Source organism: Schistocerca piceifrons, chromosome X, assembly GCF_021461385.2.
Source record: "Schistocerca piceifrons isolate TAMUIC-IGC-003096 chromosome X, iqSchPice1.1, whole genome shotgun sequence".
In the NCBI taxonomy this organism is placed as follows: Eukaryota; Metazoa; Arthropoda; class Insecta; order Orthoptera; family Acrididae; genus Schistocerca; species Schistocerca piceifrons.
In genome coordinates, this window is record NC_060149.1 from 818040572 (window position 1) to 818058545 (window position 17974).

Genomic DNA, 17974 nt, shown 5'->3' on the forward strand with positions numbered 1-17974 from the left:
TGGTTATTTGCTTCTGTACCAGGTCGGGAGGGTAATGAGGTGTTGGTAATGAGGATCACCCTGTGGCTAAACATGCCTTGGTGCACGGCCAGCACATCTTGGCACAGTGTTACACCGTCCGGGTTATCTGGATACTTCCCACTAACAAATGTCTGCTTGTGTCTGTGTATGTGCGGATGGATGTGTGTGTGTGTGTGTGTGTGTGTGTGTGTGTGTGTGTGTGTGTGTGTGTGTGTGTGTGTGTGTGTGTGTGCGCGCGAGTGTATACCCCTTCTTTCCCCCTAAGGTAAGTCTTTCCGCTCCCGGGACAGTTTGTTGCTAGAAAGCTTCACAGTGTAGGCAGGTCAGTTGGTAAATCACGTGGGTGCTTTCACACGTGGCTCTGCCTTTGATCGTGTACACCTTCCGGGTTACGGGACTGGAGTAAGTGGTGGTGGGAGGGTGCATGGGAGAGGTTTTACACCGGGGGCGGTTACAAGGGTAGGAGCCAGAGGGTAGGGAAGGTGGTTTGGGGATTTCATAGGGATGAACCAAGAGGTTACGAAGGTTAGGTGGACGGCGGAAAGACACTCTTGGTGGAGTGGGGAGGATTTCATGAAGGATGGATCTCATTTCAGGGCAGGATTTGAGGAAGTCGTATCCCTGCTGGAGAGCCACATTCAGAGTCTGATCCAGTCCCGGAAAGTATCCTGTCACAAGTGGGGCACTTTTGGGGTTCTTCTGTGGGAGGTTCTGGGTTTGAGGAGATGAGGAAGTGGCTCTGGTTATTTGCTTCCGACCTGGTACAAGAGAAATTTGTTAGAAGTTTAGGAAGCCTTTTCTTAAATTATATGTGTGGAGTAAAGCCATGTATGAAAGTGAAACACAGAAGATAAACAGTTTAGGCCAGAAGAGAACACAAGCTTCTGAAATGTGGTGCTACAGAAGAATGCAGAAGATCAGATGAGCTGATCCCATAACTAATGAGGAGGTACTGAACAGAATGTAAGCAGTGAGTAACTGACATTTAGTAATTAGAAAGGTCTCACCATTGGTTCCAGTACAGACTAATAACTGTGATGAGCAGAGTTTTCTATGTTGACATCATGGCATAGCCAATGATGGGAACACATTTGGAGTGGACTAATGAGCAGCATAGTAAGGGTTCTCATCTGAAGAGACTGCCACAGTCTCACAACTGTCAGTTGATACAGTTAAAATAACCTACAAAGCCCAAAAATTAATATTAATGATGATGCACTAAGTAGGACTCAGTTGTGTTTGAATACGTTAATAAAGAAACCAACAAATATCATAGAGGGAGCAGGAAAACTCACAAGTGAGCTTGCTTTGTGCTTAACAGTGTATCTCATTTTGCACATTCTTCAAATGGCTGTATTGTGAGATACAATTCTAAAACTACACAGCAACTATCCAAAAAATGCTGATTCTGTGAAATTAAGTGATAAGGATATTGTGTAAAAATGACTGTGATAAATCTTTCAAAGGACTCCTCAAGAATATTACTGTTCTTACACTCACATGCCAGTACAGTTACTCTTTAATAACATTAATGGATTTAATATCACTTTTGAATGAAATGTCATACACAAAATCATAACAAACATGAGTTTTCACTCTTGCGTATGGTTGAATTACAAGTTTTAACTGATTGCTGTAATCACAAATAAAACAATTCAACAAATTAACCCTTATCTGAAAGATGAATTTCCTCAGGCTATACAGTTTATAATAATCACAGCACAACTAAATATGAGCTGTGTTTCAAAACTTGCAAGAGTAACTTGTATAAAAATTTTAGTGCAAGCATATTCAAGAAACATATGCAAAAATTTAGAACATAAATGATGAGAGAGAATTCTTGTAGCCTAGCCATGCTTAAAATTTAAGAAAACCATAACAGTTTCAGATCAGAGTCAGATCTCTCTGCTGTCGGCCAGAGACTATATCTACAATATGGTAACTATCTTTAAAACTGACTGCATCCAAAAATTTGAAAAGCAGGTTGACTGTCATTCAGGTACATATCCAGTGGGTGCCAATGCTTGAAATCATACTAGGTAAGTAACAACAGAAAGAGTCATGCAAGTTTCCTCCCCACAATTTTTTGATATTGTAACAATGAAAAATCATTTACTTTTCAATAAAACCAGGGAAAAAATTATGCTACTACTGGAAAAGGCACACAATAAATATATGAGAAAAATTTAAGGTGAATCACTAATAACAAAAATGATGTAAGTAACTTACTGATAACAAAAACCGTAACAGCTTATTAACTAATTTTAATTGGTTTAAATGTAATTGTGGATAATGGAAATGGCAAATCACACAGGCACATTAAGCACATTTAGATGAAACAGTGGTCTCAACAACTGTAAATATAGGTGGAAAAATGTGATTAGTAATTAATGATCTGTTAAAACCCAAGACAAATAATTTTGCATATTAGCACCAAACAAATAAAACACACACACACACACACACACACACACACACACACACACACACACACACACACACACACAGACCTTTATATTTCACTTCAACTACATTTAATTCTATGCTCTATTTTTCTCAGTAAACAAAATATATATGGTATCCATCACACACCAGCCCCAAAATATGCTAAGTTATCTATTTTTCCCAGTAAACAAAATATGTATGGTATCCATCACACACCAGTGTGCCCCAAAATATGCTAAGTTAAAGTTAATACAAGTGTTTTCTGGAGGCACCCACCTGCCATATGAAGCAAATTACCCACATTCTGTGCAGTGGATGCAGAAGCTGAAGCCATGTTGTGTGTAGCGGGGGGTGGGGGAGGCCGCATATCTGCACGATCGAGGCTGCTCCTACCACCATCAACCCAGCGACCACCTACACATGCACCACCTACTGCACTTCTTGCTACATTGTTAGTAACTAATTGTTTTGCACACACCTTATAGTACCACAGCCACATTGGTCATCCCATGTTAGTTTACTACTTTGATGAACAATTACTCATAAACCCAAAGAACACACAAGCAGTGGAAAATTAAACCATAGGACACTTCACAACATACCTGATTAATTGTCAATACAGACAAGTAAAGTGCAAAATAGCTTTGGTGTACATAAATGGTAGTATTCTATTGAGCAATATCAAATTTCCATTATTTGTTCATGTAATTATATAAGAGTAATAGAAACATTTACATTCAGTTGTAACTGGGATACAGATATGACCTCTTAAGTTTTGAGGATTCCTATCTTTACAGAGTTAATAATTCACTATTTACTAAAACCTGTTGCCAAAACAATCAAATTTATTTACTAGAGTAACAAAACATAGAAATCAAGAGAATAAGAGAATGTTGTAAAGTAAATTTATATGAGTCTATATTTCAGGTAATAAGTAAACCTAATGTTTGGAATTCAGATATTATCAAAAAGCACTTGGAGTCAATTCAACAGAAAACAATTCAAGCTTCACAGATTTAGATGCAGTGCATGTCTGTATTATTTTCTGAGGGTCACATTTTTCCTTTCACAATTAGGGGACTGGAAACTGCAAGAAAGCATTTGTTGGCAGACAGTAATATTTCAGTTAATCAAAGACTGTTAAGGCAGAAATGGAATGCACATTATTGAAAGGAGGCTATGATTTACAGCTTTTAAAAATATTTGTGAAAAATCATGATGTTGCACAATAGCTCTATGTCACTTTATTACAACTACCAGTTTTGCTCAAACAACAGTCCATCACCAGGTATATAAAAGGAGGACATTAATTACAGACTCAAGCACAAACATGATCTTTGTGTCAGTATCAACAGTATACATTAAATGCAGCAATCTTACAGAATACCAGAACAAGGAAATATCCAAGTTATACATAAGGCAGTGTGTTAACTGGGTGAAGGACATGGTGAGATTGAATTGACCTTTGCTCTTGTGTCACAAGTACATACTTCCCATTTTTGTGACAAGAGCAAAAATCATTTGAGTCAGGTCATCCATTTCACACTGTTAATGTATTGCCTTATGTATAAATTGGGTACTTTTGGGGATACAAATGATATAATTGAATGAATGCATATGCTGTAACTAATATCTTTTGTAAACCTTAGGATGATCTGTCTGACTGAAACCGGTAGTTATTAAAAGTGACCAACAGCTATTGTGCAATCACGAGTTCTCGGAAGTGGAATGCATTATTTTTTTTTTTTCAAATGGCATTCAAGTCTTATTGAAACTTTGACATGGCTCTTATCTTTGTGGAGTGAGTTTAGGTACCTTACAGTGCCAAATATACAGGAAATACAATTGAATCTGATATATATTTAACTCTGTTCTGCATAATTCTTATTTATATGTAACGTCTTCTCGGTCTCAGAAAAATATAATTTAAAAACGTGTTAATTAACAAATTCTAGTAAAAAAATTGAGTTTTGCGTAACTGTTATGAGCATTGTTGCTTTAAAAGAAGCCCCATCATATTTTCCTCAACTTTATTGATGTACACAAATACAGTGAGTGGGTGGTGCAGAAAAGATAAGGGACAACGACATAGTTAACCAGAATGGGCTGCATTAAAACAAAGACACTACTGGCACTGTTGTTTCCAATATGAGAACTTCTTTCATAGTAACAGTCAAGTAGTTAATAGTTGCCAGCGGACGTTTATTATTGAACAGTAGTTCTCTCCTTCAGTTGCTTGGAGAAAAAAAGGAGTAACTTACACACTAGATCAGAAAGTAAAATTCATATGAGAGGTGGATCTGAGATTGCTTCAGTCTTAGAAGTTGCCTATATCACGCTATGTACAGTCATCAACTAGAAACAATATTTTGAATGAGTTTTTAAAATTGGGTGCAAAATCAACAAAATGCAGCTGTATGCAAAAAACAGATACATGTAGATTTGTAAAAGGCACTTTTTACATGGTTCCAGCAAAAATAGGCTGCAGCTCTACCGATCAATGGCAACATGCTAAAAGCAAAGATGATAGATTTAGCTAGAAGTATGAATATCACTACTAATTTAAAGGCTTCATCAGGATGCTTACAAGGATTTAGAGATCATCAAGGAATCATAGGGAGAACAATTTCTGGTGAATGGAATGCTGTGGACAATGTCATGATGCAACATTGGACTGATGATGTTCTGCCAGGTATCTTAAAGGGACTATCAACCTAAAAATATCATCTAAAACGGTAATGATACTGGTCTACTCTAGTAAAACATTAGTAGTAAAACATAAGTTGGAAAGGTAACAATATTGTGAAAAGGAAAGCTGACACTCACCATATAACGGAGATGCTGAATGGCACATAGGCACAACAAAAAGACTGTCACAAATATAGCTTTCGGCCAGTAAGGCCTTCATCAAAACTAGACAATACACACACACACACACACACACACACACACACACACACGACTGCAATCTCAGACAACTGAGGCCACACTGCGAGCAGCAGCACCAGTGCAAGTTATATTTGTGACCGTCTTTCTGTTGTACTTATGTGCGACTCAGCGTCTCCACTATAAGGTGAGTAGCAACTTTCCTTTTCACAATATTGTTAGCTGGAAAAGGCTGCTCATGCTATGGAGGGAAGAAAAGTAAAATCTGTGTGACAGTTCTTCTCTCCATGAACGCAAGTGGATTTGACAAACCTCCCCCACTGGTGACAGGAAAATCTAAGAATCCAAGGTGTTTCAAACATCTAAAGATGGAACATATGGAATAAAATTTCAATAAAAATTCTTGGATGATGATGATGATTTTAATGGAACTGTGATTTAAAAAAACTGGACATTAGAATGAAAAAGGGAAAAAAAGAGGATCCTCCTCCTTATGGATCGATATGTAGCGCATCCACCCCAAGTAGTTTCGGAAAATGTTCCAAGTGGAATTTTCCCTCCAAACTCTACTAGTGTTCTACAGCCACTTGATTTGGGCATTACTGCAAATTTCAAAGTGCATCATAGGAAAAAAAACTGGTTCAAGATATGATAGTGCTGACTGATGCAGGAAATGAAAATCTCTCCATTAAATTACTACAAGCCTGGAATTTATTTTGGCTGCCTGGAAGCTGGTGTCATCCTCCACAATCAACAACTGTTTCTGTAAAGCTGGTGATTTATGAAGAGACTGCTATTGATGATGATGATGACAGAGGTGATGAAGTCGTATCTGGTATTAGTTATCTCTATCTCTACTGGAGGGTGCAGATTTTGACAGTTTTGTACATTTTGATGATAATCTCATCATGTGTGGGATACTACAGAATGAGGAGATCACTGCTAACATGTGCCAACAACGCAGTGATGGTCAAGAAGATGGACCCTGCTCAAGTGGCAGTGATGGAGATGGCGACTGAAACACTTAAACTGAGTGAAGTGTTATGTGCGATCAATGCATGCAGACATTATACCAGAGCAAACAGCTGTAGTGAAAAAGCTATGAACTCATTAATAACTTTGCAAAATGAGGGGTATATACACGATGCACAAAAAGTGAAAAAAGCCAAATTATCTGATTTCTTTAAAGCAGGATCAGTTTCAAAATAATGTAATTTTTTTTAATACTGTATCTTTGTTGCTTGTTCAGTGCAAAGTGCCAAATTACAATACAGCATCTAATTTCTCTAAAGCACAACTGAGCAATATTTTTTCTTTCTTACTGTACTCTGTCTCCGTCAATTTTAAAGTTTACATATTATGTAGGCCCATTGTATGCTTTTTCCCAGTGAAAAATGTGATGTGTATTACTGTATCTATATCTGACTTTGTAGTAATTCTAAGTTACAAGTAATCTTTTCACTTCCCCTTGATATACATATAAATCAAGTTCAACTGCACTTCAGTAAAATATATATATTATTATTATAATCAACTAAAATTAAGAAACACAATAAGTATCTAGAACTTCAGTTCTACCAATGAAATTGTTTATACATATATAAAAGTGTATCATACAACATCTCTTCGTCTCCCTCTACAATTTTATCCTTCTCCCCTTCTCTCTCTCTCTCTCTCTCTCTCTCTCTCTCTCTCTCTCTCTCTCTCTCTCTCTCCTCCCCCTCTGATACCTCAAGATGTGTGTGTATCCTACCAACCCATCCCCTCTCTTAGGCAAGTTGTGCAATTAACTTCTTTTTGCCCCCAATGTGATTCAGTCCCTCCTCATTCAATATATGATCTACCTATCTAATCTTCAGCATTCTTCTGTAGCACCACATTTCAAAAGCTTCTGTTCTCTTCTTGTCTTAACTGCTTACAGTTCATGTTTCACTTTCATACAAAGCTACACTCCTGGCAAATACCTTCAAAAAAGACTTCATAACATTTAAATTCAAATTAGATGTTAACAATTCATGGGTAATCTGACAGATTTTGTTTTCAGAACTATATACTGAGGCCATCAGTGCCCACTTTAAACAATATGACAAATGGAGGCCACTGCAATAACAGCATATTTAGGACTAGCAGTGGTTGTGAAGGAACATATTAAGTTGAGGGGAGGAGGTTCACATTGTATCACTGTCCCAGAAGAACAATGTCACAATTGCAAAAATAAGTCAGATATAGTGAAGTAAATAAACAGCTTTAAATGCATCTTGGATACATGACAGTACATCTACTGAACAACAGTTATCCTTGTCGTGCCAAAAAGTAGTCAAATCATCATCAAAATTTCAGCTCTTTACTGTGTCACTTCAGAACAACTTCACAAGTTGTGTCAGTCATATGGTGGAGGTACAAGCATAGTATCAGTTGGAATATTCTTCACAGTGGGCACTATAGCCAAAAACCTATTGAATGAAGGAAACATTTTTCCACTTTGGCAGCAATATTTCCATACCCGAGAGGTTCAATTTCAGAAATTTCATCATCAAACCATAATGATAACACCCACACACTATTTCTAATGTGGAAGAAGGGAGGTGACCGCACTCCAGACCATCACTGATTTAGTTAAAAGGACACATGTCCATTTCTTATCTATATGGTTTCCAAACACAGACTTCCCATGTGGTCTCAATTTGAAAGTTGACTCATAATGCACCTAAAAAGTTCATGGCGCCAGTCACTGTTTAAGTATGGTTACATGTTACACAGTGACAATCTAGTGAGGAGTTTATCAAACATTGGAGATAGGAAGAGTTCATGAGTTAAATTACTAGTACAGCTTGCTCAGGCAGAAGAGAGCAAGGATATGTTCATGTTATTTATACAGCTTCTCTGTAATTAATAATTCCATTTTAAAATCCATGAAATACCATAATACTCTTCAGTGAAGTTTCACATGCAGTAGTCAATAAGATCATAGCAAATGTGTAGCAAGCACACATTAATTTTACTTCCAACATCACTGAAATAACTTTTTAATTCTTTAGAATTCTGTGTCACTGTTAACGATTCTTGTTCTGAAAGCTGATCATCTCCTTCAGCACAATCTCCAATAGCTGCTGGATAAAACATATTAGACAGAAAGCACTCTAATATGTCAAATACCAGATCAGTCATATCAAAACAACATGTGCTGCATGATGTGGAACACTTACAGGGTAAGGTTTTAAGGACTTAGACACTCATTTGCTCAAATGTCTGTGTGCTTGTAAGAAAAAGTGCAGCATGAAGATTGCTGAAATCAAAATACCAAACATTTTTAATGATTTTTGGAACTTATCACCTGATGACCAAAGATGTGAAGTAATTGTGGGGCTAGTACATGAAAACCACAAAAATACACAGACCGCATAAGATAACCAACAAAAGAACAATGAGTAGGATACACACACTCAGGACTCCAATATGTAAAGTAATGTAATGTATTTGAATAGATTTAATGTGTTATAAAAGTCTGTTAAGAGTACTCCCCAATCAGAGAAGAAATGTTATAATGTTGGAATGTTCCTATTGCCAATGAGGTACGGCCCTAATGCTGCATAGATGAACTGCATTTCATCTTACAAGAGAGACTTTCCAGATAATAGTTTTCAAGAAATTGATAGCATTTGACAATATATAGTTCCTCTGAAGCTTCCACAGCTTCTTAAAGTACTTCTTAGAGTTCTTCTGAAGTTCAGCTTGACTGCCATATCTTGACCCAGTGGATCTCACAACCCTAAACAAAATTTTATAGAGCCATATCTCACAAATATAAAGGTGGTGATTACTTTGTATGTGAGTGAGAGACTTGTAAAGTTGGAATATTCAACGCAACACAAGAATATGCAATACTGTATTCTGTTTTCTAAAGCCTTTTTGACATACTTTATTTGGAAAGTCATATCAAATCTCTGTTGTGCTGATAAATAAAATATGTCTGAGGCAGTAAATCATTTATTAAATGTGCTATCAACCTGGAACGGTTCTTCACATAGCTTTGTAGACAAAAGGTGTATGCCCTATTTTTCTAGATTCTGGACATAGTAATAACCAAGGTGACATTTCTGCATAACAATTAAATCAATAAACAGTTCTTTATCGCCATAAAAAAAAATCAGTGTCATTATGAATGTGTATCAGAGCACCTGAAAATGTGACACACCAAACAGTCATTTGTTCTTCCTTCAAACTCAATAAAAAGGACATATGCTCATTTACCTTTCAGTTATGAGTTTATTAAGATATTTTAGTCAGATAACTAATTTTAGCTTAAATAACCATGTTTGATTCTTTACCGTTGTAAAAAGCACATAGCATTACAGACATGAAACGGAAACACAGTACAGTGAATGTAACATAATCGAAAAATAGTTACCCAACACAAGATACCATAGACATCACTAGTGTACTCTCACCTATTGCAGAAGCTGCATACAAAGCATGGCTAGCGACAGAAGCAAAAGCAGACTTGATCTTATCCGTCAATCACAACAAGCTGAAGGAAGTAAAGAACTGCACATCACATCAGGTAAAATCCCTGCTTTCTCCCAAGAGAAATACTCGAGTGGAGAGTTGGGGATTATCCCTTTCGTGAATTACAACACCCAAGTCAGGGACCAGACCCAACAACCTACTCAGGCAATTAAGCTACACATGTTAATTACTGCTGTCCGAGGATAAGGTTGTAAGTGTTTCACAACGTAATTAGAAATGCAATCCCGGTCAGCTTCAAATATGCTTAAGTGTAAGCATATACGGAGACCAACAGCAGAATACATCAAGTGAGCTGCTTTAACCGATGTAAGATACATCGGGCATTAGCTCCACTACAATTCATAACTGTCTTAAGGCCCCTAACATGAACTGCAATTAACAACCACTGACAGGTTTAAAAGAGAAACAATCATAATGACACTAATACTGCCACAGACTCCATCTCCAGCTGGATACTCCAGTATAAACCTAATCTGAAAACCTGCTGAAGCACGAACAACTAAACTTGGTGATAAAACATGAGCATCAATGTCTAGTGATGTATTATAAAAATTTGGTAAATGAAGCCCACTCAATTCTCGATGTACTGAAATATAATCATGAGCAATGTCACCCTATTACTATTTGCCGATGTCCGTCTGCTTAGCTGACTGGTAACGTGCTTGCCTACTACACAGTGGGCCCGGGTTTGATTCCCAGTTGGGTTGGAGATTTTCTCCACTTGTGCACTGGCTGCTGTGTTGTCTTCATCATCATTTCGTCCTCATCATCATTTCATCCTCATCACTGGCATGCAAGTCGCCCAATGTGGTGTCGTCTGCAATAATATGCACTCGGAGGCTGAACTTCCCCGGATGGGGCCTCTCGGCCAGCAATGATACGCGATCATTTCATACTTTCATTTGCTGATATGATTCAGAAGATGTCAATCAACTGCCAACAACTTGGCCCTGATAGAGGTATAAATCCAGCAGGCTTTCCTACATAAAAAGCATTACTTAGGGGTATTTTTTGATATCAATAAGGCACACAACACTACTTGGAGGCACAGTATTCTCTGAAGCTACACCAATGGGGCTTTCGTGACCACCTCCCCATCTTCATTTGGTCCTCACTTTGAAGCCACCATTTTAGGCACAGAGTTGATTGGTAGACTGTTAGATAGTTTTGTGCATGAGAATGGTGTTCCCAGGTCATTGTTTCGAGTGGCACCCTCTTTACCATAGCTACTAACAGAAAAACATCCACAATATGGAGTCTTGTGTCCAATGCTCCTTATTTGTGGAAGATTTTGCAATCTTCTACTCTTCCTCCAGTTCTGAAGCAGCAAGTCATCAGTTGCAACTTATTGTGAAGAGGCTGTAGGTATGGGCTGCAAAGACTGGTTTTACAGCTTCTGCGAGGAAGAGGAAGAGAGAGAGAGAGAGAGAGAGAGAGAGAGAGAGTGTGTGTGTGTGTGTGTGTGTGTGTGTGTGTGTGTGTGGTGGAGGGGGGGGGGGTGTTCATTTGAATCGTTGTGATCTTTTTACTTTACCTGAATTGCATATGTGGGACACCATTGTACCTTTTAAAGACTGTGAGGTTTCTGGGCCTCATTTTTACTCCAAAATGTCATGATTACCACACCTAGAGGACCACAAATCCAGGGTTTTAACCACCTACCACCTGGTTATGCAGGCGCCCAGAGTAGTTTTAGATTTAGTGCAGTACAGGAGAGGCAGCACACCAGTTTTTAATACATTCTTTTATAACATTTCAACTGAGCACCACGACTCTTTAGCTGTATTTACAGATAGGTCTAAACAGAGTGACTCGGTTGGTTGCTCTGTTGTTTGCCCTGATTGTGTCCTCAAGATCCAACTGTCATCAGACTTTTCTATTTGGACACAAAATTACATGTGATCTTGCAAGCACTGGAGCAGATGAGACATGTTTTGAGTGATAAATTTCTTGTCTGTTCTGATTCCCTGAGAGCTTTCACTCTCTAGAGCACTTATACCCAGCAGATAAAGCAGTCCAGAATATCCAGGTATCCTGGATGCCCTCCTCCAACTACAAAGGCTGGGGAAGGAGTTTTTTTTCCTACTAGGTGCCAGGGTACATGAGTGCAGGAAATGAAAGGGTGGATGTGGTGGCCAAGGAAGTGTTGTGATCCTCAGTTCAGCGTGCCACCCCCTGCATTCGGTATTACCTCACTGTTGAGATCAGGAGCAATGTGTATGCAGGAAGAAAGGTGGCTGAGAGTGACACACAACATACTTAGAGTTTTAAGGTATTATGATATGTCCAACCTGTTTCTTAAAATTTTAGGAACATGTTCTTAATACGTTAACAGGATGACTAGCTCATCCATGTTTTATGTATGTGGTCAGCCAGTCACAATTTCCTGTGCAGGTAGTTTAGACCCTTGCTGTTTGATTTATATTTTAATCACAGGTATAGCATCTTTCACCCTTCCTACACTGTCCAATAGCATGCGAGATAGAGTAATTGTGTGAGTAAGTCAAAGTGAGATGGGAGTGAGTGAATGTCATTTTGTGTGTGCGCCCTAAAACACTAATCATCATCATCATCATCATGTCATTTTGTAGGTTTAACTCCTCTCACTGGGTGGCAACATTTTTGGCCATTTTCTCTACATTTGTTTCTTTTAAAAATTGTCAAGGCACTGATAACCTTGATGTTGAGTGTCCATTAACTCCAGATGAAACACACACACACACACACACACACACACACACACACACACACACACACACACACACACACACACACGTGCGCGCGCACAAACTAAGGACTCAATTCTTAATTCATAACTATAAAAATTGAGGAGGCATGTTTAAATTCAAATTTTACTAACCATGTAATGTCTTCGGTATCTACAGACATCACTATGCACTTCAAAGTAACTTCTGTGTAATTCTGCATACAGTGGGTCACAAACAGAAATTTTTCTGTAATCACGTGTTGTGCCTGTATTATCAAACCACATTCCAACAATGTTAAATCCTAAATGTTCTTCCTTTCTTTCGTCATCAAAGACATCAGTAATTTTCTTCATAAATTTTAATAACTGTTAGGAACTCAGTCCTTTTATATCTGATGATGTTGAAAGTACTAGTATCATTGTAGCACACTTTTGTTCACATGAACGACAATATTTCATTTTCTCTTTTCTTTGTATATTCACTTTCGTATTTCATCCCTTAGTTTATTTAAATAAATCAGTTAATAACAAAGTCTGAACAATCCGGAAGTATATGATTAACACACAGATGCTTACAAATAGTTCCTTACCAGCAAAGCTTTGTATTACATCAATTAAGTGACTTTTATATTGCAGTGAAGGGCCCCCTTTATGTGATAATCTTGCTACAGACAATTTTATTACTCACCTGGAGAATCTTGATAATGACCATTCAGTTTTGCTGGAGAATCTGTTGCCAGCTGGGAGGCAGTAACCGATCGTGTCTGCAGGGTTCCCGTCTTTGATGGTGAACCAGAACTTGGCTATAAAATAAACACCACCATTACATGTGAGAATGTATGTCTAACTTTACACAGTAACTGCAGCTACAACACGTAATTTGTCACAATAATTATAATGCTCGTGTCACAATCACAACAATGAATGTGTTCAGTATTGTCATGTTGAGCATCTGTTGTACTACAAGATTCTAAACAATTAATCCACAAAACTGTTGAAAAAGACAAACTGTCACATCTGAGTTTTTTTTACGTTTACAAAGTAACATGGTCACTCTGTAAGTCCAAATTCACCAGTTCTCCCTCATCAGAAGTCCCTCAGTGTACTCCATGTGTTTAAAGGCTATTACTTACATTATCCCCATTAGAAAATAGCAAACTTGGGTATGAAAATGAAATGAAGCTTGCACACAACATATCCCAAAAGCATAAGAAAACTGCAAACCTAAAACAAAAGAGGGATAGTTATAGCCAGAAGAAGAATGGCTCTAAGCACTACGGGATTTAACATCTGAGGTCATCAGACTTAGAACTACTTAAACCTAACCAACCTAAGGACATCACACACATCCATGCCCAAGGCAGGATTTGAACCTGCGACCATAGTGGCAGTGCAGTTCCGGTCTAAAGCGCCTAGAACCACTCGGCCACAGCGGCTGGCAGTTATAACCAATACATCACATCATCTGAGAGGCATGAAACAATTAAGAGAATGGTTTTCCATCAGATCAACACATTTGGAACAACAAAAAGTCTCCTGATGCCATCTGACAACTGGTGATGCTCATGCGGTTTTTAAATAAATTTCCAACTCTTCAGCTACTGTAAATACACTCTTCCTTTTTACCTGTTCCATATCCTTTAACCTCTTTACAAATTCTAAAAAGCAGAGATGTAATTGTGTTTTTAAATTTGTGTTTGTAATGCAAACTCCAACAGTACCTCTTTCGATGGTCATTAAGTAGTGGCAAGTTCTTTCATAAAATATTAAGAAATTACTTTACAACATTTGATTATCAGAAAGATGGTTTTGTATTCTAAGTTTCAATGCATGTGTACTTACTAACTCCTTATTTTGAGCCGTTGATTCTCTCTCTAGCACATGACAGTCCACTTTCCACAATTACCTGATACCATACAATGAGATGTTCAGAGCATGGAGTTGAGAAACATTGGACAAGAATGGTGAACCAGTTTGACAGCAAGTGTTTTTCACAAAAGGAATTAAAACAAGAAAAAAACTGTCATTTGTCATATTATCTTTTGTGTGGCAGTTTACATGAGTTGATACTAATAATACCTAACTAACACTATCTGGATTTACAAAGGAATAAAATAGTAAAAATAATCCAGCTGATTGGGCAGTTACGATTATTTCCTCACTTCAAGAGATAGATAATAAAAACTATCTTTCAGTATCAATGCAAAATTCTCTGGCACACAATTCAGTAAATTTACTGAAACAATTTTCCTCAGTGTTACCACAAAGAAAAATGAATACTGTTTATCTCTGGTGTCACATTTGCAGTAATAGACAAGCCAGATTCTGATCTAAGAGCATATTGTGTTAAATTTTATAAATGTTTTTAGATTTATACTGATCCCCGAGAGTCACATTTCAGTTGGAATCAGCTCCAGTAAGAAAAGTAAAAGGCCACTTTACACTACACAAACAGAAGAACAGGGGAGAAGGTTATGGTTTCACCTCTTCATGGTGTCATCATTACAGAGTGGCTAGGATCAAAAGGAAATTTGTTATTACCAATTTGAAACAGTCATGCAGCAATAATGAGATTAAAGGAAATCATATGAAACCTGAATCAAACAGACTGGATGATGCACTGAACACGACTCCTACCAATTACGTTTCCAGTGTTTTATGCACTGTACCATTTTACTTGAACAACAGTCATCTTCTGAAGATTGCACCTTACAGGACACGACATGGGATGCAGCATGATATGGACATAAGATCCAAAAACTAAACTGGCACTTTCCTCCATGGATGCTACACGTAAATTTAAGATAATCATTAAGGCATGCATTGGGCAATTTTAATTTTGCATTAAGTTTTCTGATGAACTGAAAGTTTCTAACTGGTGCACAATAATTTAAAAAAATTCACAAAAACATGCCAAGACTTCACTTATCCACCTTGATAATAAAAATAATCATCTCACTACCATGATCAAGTGAGTGTGAATGGCAGAGGTACTTTAGTATATTAACTATTTAAGTTATTTCATTGCAGTCGTGTGTAATAGATCAATTATTCCATCATGTAATTTCCTACCGAATCTTACCACAAGGAACAGAAGGTGTTTCAAGTCTTCAACACTTAAAATGTCAAGAACATTGTCAGAAATGACACCACATATCTGCAAAGTTTTTATGTATCATTTGTTTTCAAAGAATGTGCACTTCTTTGTTGGCTGTTTCTGAAAAGCTACAAGCTTTCAAAAAATGTGATCCAAAGGCTCAGCAAACATTGTATATTGAAGGTATGCTTTCACTTTACACTCTCCGGTTTTGTCACTCATAAAATTATTATTTTTTAAATATGACTGAAGAATGATTTTGTCTCCAAATGACAGAAATTTTGTGTACACAGGCCTAAGAGTATCTGGAAACTGATAATCAAGGTGGTATTCAAGTTGTGGAATACAAATGATTAATAGAGTCACCACCAAAATTTCTACCCAAGAACAAATTGGCAACTATCCAATAATAAATGATGGGGGAACACATTTGAAAGTGGTTAGCAAACAAATAGTTAAATATTATATATGCATGGTAGTTTCTTATTCTTCATGAACACTCTTAGCATGTGAACTATGTGAAAATTTGGTATTAAAAATGGTCAGGCAGTTTGGTGAAATATATCTTAGTATCTAGACACTAAGATCTCAATCTGCTCACAAAATTTAATCATTATCTGACAATGAACAATGGCTCGAAAGAGCTTCAGTAAGCATCCACCCCTGCACCCATCTACCAAGACACAAACACGAAATTTAATGTACCTGGCTTTTTATTCCTATTAAATTAACACAGGATCTATTACCCATCAACAAAAATTCAGAAAGTGTTTTAAAAACAGCAAAAATTAAGTTTATAAAATTTGATTCAAGTAGTTAAACAATTTACTAAAATGTGTATATTTCTGGAAGCAGCAGTAATACAACTATCAAATAAAGTAACAGGAGAAAACAGGTAAGTGTAATAAACATGTATTATTTTACTATCAAACAATGGAACATCCTGGCCACTGAGGTTGGACTGCAAACAACTGCACTTGATGGGAGAAGCAATTCATGGGAGGTGGGGGTAAGGAGGAGGCTGGGGCAGAGAACGGGAGAGATGGCAGAGTAGGGGTGGGTGAGAGAGTATTGCTGCTCGTAGGAGTATGCAGAAACATGCTGGGGCCTATTTGGTGCAGTTGTAAAATTTGAGGGAGAGGAAAGGGGAGTGGAAAAGGAGAAAAGTAGAGAAGGGGAAAAAACTATTTGGTGCACTGGTGGAATAGAAGGCTGTGTAGTGCTGTAGTGAGAGCAGGGAAGGGGATAGGTGGGTGAAGGACAGGGACTAGTGAAGGTTGAGGCTGTGGGGGTTATAGGAACATATTGCAGGGAGAGTTCCCACCTGTGCAGTTTAGAAAAGCTGGTGTTGGTAGGAAGGATCCATGTAGTGCAGGCTATGAAGTTGTCACTGAAGTGAAGTGCATTATGTTGGACAGCATGTTCTGCAGCTGGAAGGTCTTTACCATAGTTTGTCAGTGGCCATTCATGCGAACAGGGAAGTGCTCCATTGTGGCTAGACAGTTGGAATGCCAGAGATGGTAGGTGCCTCAGGTCCTGTCATGACTCACTACCATCCAGGACTGGAGTAACTGAATCATGTTCTCTGTCAGGGTTTGGACTAACCCTTATCGTGCCCTGAAATGAGGAATACCCTACCCACTATCATTCCCACCCTTCCAAAAGCAGTATTCTGCTTCCCACCAACCCTACACAATATCCTTGTCCATCTTACTCTAACCCTGCTCCCAATCCCTTTCCTCACAGCCCATATCCCTGCAACAGACCTAGATGCAAGATCTATCCCATACATCTTTCCACCACAACACACTCTAGTCCAGTCACAGCCATCACCCACCCCATCAGTCACATAGCTACCTGTGAAAGCAGACATGTGATCTACAAACTAAGCTGCAACCACTGTACTGCTTGTTACGTGGGCACAATAACCAACAAGTTGTTTGTCCGTGTAAATGGCCACCACCAAATTGTGGTCAAAATACAGCTGGAACACCTAGTCACTGAACATGTTGTCCAACGTGATGATCTTCACCTTCAAGGGCTGCTTCACAGCCTCCACCATCTGGATCCTACCTACCAACACCAGCTTCTCCGACATGCACAAGTGAGAAGTCTCCCTGCAATATATCCTACCTACATTCCTGTAACTCCTCTGGCCTCAACTTTCACTGGTCCCTGTCCTTGACCCATCTATTCCCTTCCCTGACCCCACTTCAGCACTAAACAGCCTTCTATTCCAACAGCATGCCCACTAGTCTTTTCCTCGCCTCTATTCCTCCCCCCCCCCCCCC

The 17974-nt window shown here is 38.2% G+C and overlaps 1 protein-coding gene across 1 annotated transcript in view; it reads right to left on the reverse strand.

Annotated features, from left to right (window-relative positions):
• Positions 1-17974, reverse strand: part of LOC124721679 (dystrophin-like) — a 286684-nt gene that overhangs the window by 14435 nt on the left and 254275 nt on the right. Inside the window, exons 18-19 of the mRNA XM_047246753.1 lie at positions 13275-13389; positions 2743-2880 (exon numbers count right to left, since the gene is read on the reverse strand). Coding sequence (XP_047102709.1) covers positions 2743-2880; positions 13275-13389 — 253 coding nt within the window. The remainder of the gene's footprint in view (positions 1-2742; positions 2881-13274; positions 13390-17974) is intronic.